The 3,609-nt window shown below is 40.7% G+C and overlaps 1 protein-coding gene across 1 annotated transcript; it reads right to left on the bottom strand. All coding sequences in view use genetic code 11, as the record gives it.

The window, feature by feature from the left end:
• Positions 1-1,253: 1,253 nt before the first annotated feature.
• EGR_09419 (hypothetical protein) lies at positions 1,254-2,112 on the bottom strand (the record flags this gene model as incomplete). Its single annotated transcript, XM_024498668.1, has 2 exons — positions 1,254-1,361; positions 1,936-2,112. 2 exons carry the CDS (start codon positions 2,110-2,112, stop codon positions 1,254-1,256), a joined length of 285 nt encoding a protein of 94 aa, XP_024346902.1.
• Between the last annotated feature and the right edge of the window lie 1,497 nt (positions 2,113-3,609).

Below are 3,609 nucleotides of genomic sequence, written 5' to 3'. Positions count from 1 at the left end.
TTTGGAGGAAAATTGTATGCCATAGTGAAGATGCTTCACTGTGTGTGTTATGCTAAATTAGTGGCTTCAACGATGGCTGACTGCATAAACTGCAGAATTCTCTAAGTGACAAAATATTCATGGACTTGAAACACAGATGATTTTTCCTTCTGATTGTAAAACACCCCCGATTGTTGAAATAAGGTTGAGTAGGCTCTTAACCTATAGCAGTCTTTCAAGAAATCATGCGAAAGCGACTAGCAGCAATTCAGCCTAAAAAGCAGTAAATTTTTCGATCCTGAAGACTTGAGGCGACCATAAATTACTTTTGCTAATCAAATAAAAATGCTGTCGAAAATGCGGACTCACTGAAAAGGATGAAGTAGTCGCATGTAGTCTAAGCGACTTGGATAGAATCCTGAAGTTTGAGTGCATTCCCGTTTATTTAAAAGAGCTAGGAAGTAAATATCCGCATAATCTTAATTGGATGACCTCGGAGCTCAAAGTGCTAAAGTGGAAGGCTCCATTTTCGTGCATTGCTGACAAACTAAACCCTTTTACACTTAAATTATTCAGATCTGAATAGTGTCGGTACCAATTAGCTTCATCTGCTTTATCTGAAATGATTTAAATGACCTTACATATTCCCATGGCATGGTAATTGCTGACTCCCTTACTTTCTTTTCACCTCTTTTACATCTACCAACTGCTGGGATGAACTCACGCCTTCACGTAACCGAGGCAATGTTGAACCCATACCTATTAGGTGTGATCGAGGTTTGTTCTGTACTTTATATTTGTGCATTACTCTCTCAAGGGCTATTGACTCAGTAGAAGTGCTGTGTTGTGCTGTCTATTCGGGGGTTGGTTGCACCAAGTGCAATGTGTTCGTGATGCAGTAGTAAGCATGAAGCGGAAGTCAGTAAACTGTGGTTAGGAGTTGATGGGGCATGTATGGAGGGGGTAGAGGTGCATCACGTCTAGTGATGGAAAGGAGGATAAGGAAACCACTAATTGCATACAGCTGGTATTGGGAAATGAACATTGACTTCTACACGCGTCGAGGAGGAATAAAGCAACATGTGAATAGGTTTGATGGCAGGTAAATGAGAACGGAATCGAATCGGATATGAGTGATATTCGCGAGCATAAGTTACATGACGGAAGGGAGAATGAAGTGTTGTACCTATAAAGTGCCTCGTGGTTGCTGCCGATTGGATGGCGTCAGTAGTGTCATCGTACCTGCTAGACAGTTTCATTGACTTTAATCCAACTCAGGTCCACTTCTGGTGCATGGGATGCACACTGGCGGTGGTACTCTCTAACTCGATGTTGTGAGTGATAACAACGGCAGAAGTGAAATGCGGACAATGAGGCGCAAGCTGTGAGGGAATTAGTGGGAGATGAAAAGTGAATGGGGTAATTGAGAAGGAGTAGGAGAGGTTAATGAGAAGGCAGAAGATTAAATGTTGATTAGAAGACGAAAGTGAAAGAGGGAGAAAGTCTATAGCATTTGTAATGATCTGAGAGGTAGGTAATCTTGGAAGTGTAAATATGCTAGTGGATGAGTGTAATTGGAGTAAGAAGAGTCACAATTTTGGATAAAGTTAAGGATGTTGACTATGACAAGTGCTTTGAACCTAGCAGTATAATGTCGCGGAATAAAAGGTCTCTTTTTGCAAAGATTGAGTGGTTTGAATTTTCCAGTATAGTATTCACCTTTCCTGTCCCGGAGTGGATTCTACGGACTCCATTAGTTCAACATGCATCCGCATCTGAAATTGCAAAAATGCCAAGTTACCATGCAAGAAATGTAACACAACCTAAGAGGTGGGAAAGCTTTGAAATGGGCATTTGTTGACTAGGGCGTTCCTCCTCTGCTAAATGGAGCATAATGCAACAGAGGAAGATGCGAAACTGTGAAGTTAGGAATTAATATGCAAACGTACGTTTTACTTGCACGCACTGGATTGGGTGGTCTGCATAAGAGACTTTAACCCTGTGTCCTCCATTGTCCCATCGATTGACTCCCCGATTACTCGTTCCATGCATTGGAAGTGTAGAATAACAGTGAGCAGCAAATCTGCTTCTTGACTGACTGACTGACATTGCACCTCTGTCTAGCGAACGCATGACATGAAGTACGGGTCCAACAGACAAAAAAACAATTTTTCAGTTAAATAAATGACATTGGATTGGTAGCTCATATTTATAAAATGCATGATGAGCGGGATTAAAACCTTCACCAAGTCTTTCATGTCAGCAGCCACTAAAGTGTTTTACGGTGGCGGAAATCAACTTGCGATCTGATGAATTTAAATGATTACAGTAAAATCATCTATTTTCTGATGTTTTAGTGGTTAAGTTCAAAGATCCAGTCATCACGTATGTCAAATCTCAAGAAGATCTTCAGTTTTCCTCAGAGCCCTATTGGGCTTGTTGGACTTGGCAATTGACCAACAGCTTGACCATTTTAAAATGAAATAATGCAAAAGTGGATAAGGTGAGGCAAAGAAGACAGCAAATTAATCAATGCCATTTACAAGCGATACAGTATACGTTTCCTTTCAGACTAGGCAAAATGGCGCTAACGACCCGTCTACAGTACTGTATTTATGGTTTCCACATTCACTTTGTTAATTCCTTGTGAAGATTTAAAAATGATTTAACATATACTCGTTCCATCTCTGGTATCGCACATTAGGCGCACCCAACGTCTTTGCGTCAAAGTGGCAATTTTTCTACATCATCATGTGAGGCGGTTCGCATTGATTATCATCTCCAACAAATGAGAAATGCACAACTCATCGGAATACAATAAGGCTACGCTTATCATCCATCCTCTTCAACCGCTACACCCATGAGGTCTCCCACTGAATTTGTATTTGTAACAACGGCGCAGTTTTTCACTTACCACCACTTTGTTGTAATGCTGGGTGTGTTTATGACCTGCAATCTGCAGTAGACTCCACATGACTTTACCACAAACGTCCGATTTTTACCCAAATTTTTTGTCTTTGAGCTTCTAAATATCACGTTATGACAGTTTTGAAACCAAATAGGACTGAACCAGTAAAATGGAATATCAGCTTCCCTTTGCCAAAAATACAGCCAACTGGCTTTGTTTTAACCTAAGTTTGTGGCATAAATCAACTTAAAACGATAGCAATTGTGGTGTGTTATGGGGGAAACTTTGACCCTAATAAGTTGGTTGTGGGGCAAGTACCGCAACAAAGCATCTGCCGCTTTGGGCCAATCAGAATGATCTGTGCAAGATTCTCAGTGAGACATTGCTATTAACCTACAGCGCTTCCTCATTTCGGCAACATGTGGGTCTTTGTTTGCAAGGAATGAGGGACGTAGATAGGCGAACGAAGAAAGTTGAGCATTTGAGCTCTCACTTCTTGTTTCTCCGTTGCCACAAATGCCAAGGAAATTTTTGCATACTTGTGCAATGAAGTTGTCCCCTTCTTCAATTCTTCATGGATTTCCAAACCTTTTATGTTATGCCTAATACGAGATCAACTTGAACCTGCTTAATTCCTCGAAAAGAGGCCGTGATTTTCAGTGAATTTTGAGGTCATTTGAGTAGTACAATTCATCTTTTTTAAACCAGGATAGATCCTTTTT

The sequence above is a fragment of the Echinococcus granulosus genome (genome assembly GCF_000524195.1).
Source record: "Echinococcus granulosus chromosome Unknown EG_S00147, whole genome shotgun sequence".
Taxonomy (NCBI): domain Eukaryota; kingdom Metazoa; phylum Platyhelminthes; class Cestoda; order Cyclophyllidea; family Taeniidae; genus Echinococcus; species Echinococcus granulosus.
This window is presented reverse-complemented; position numbering and strand designations above follow the sequence as displayed.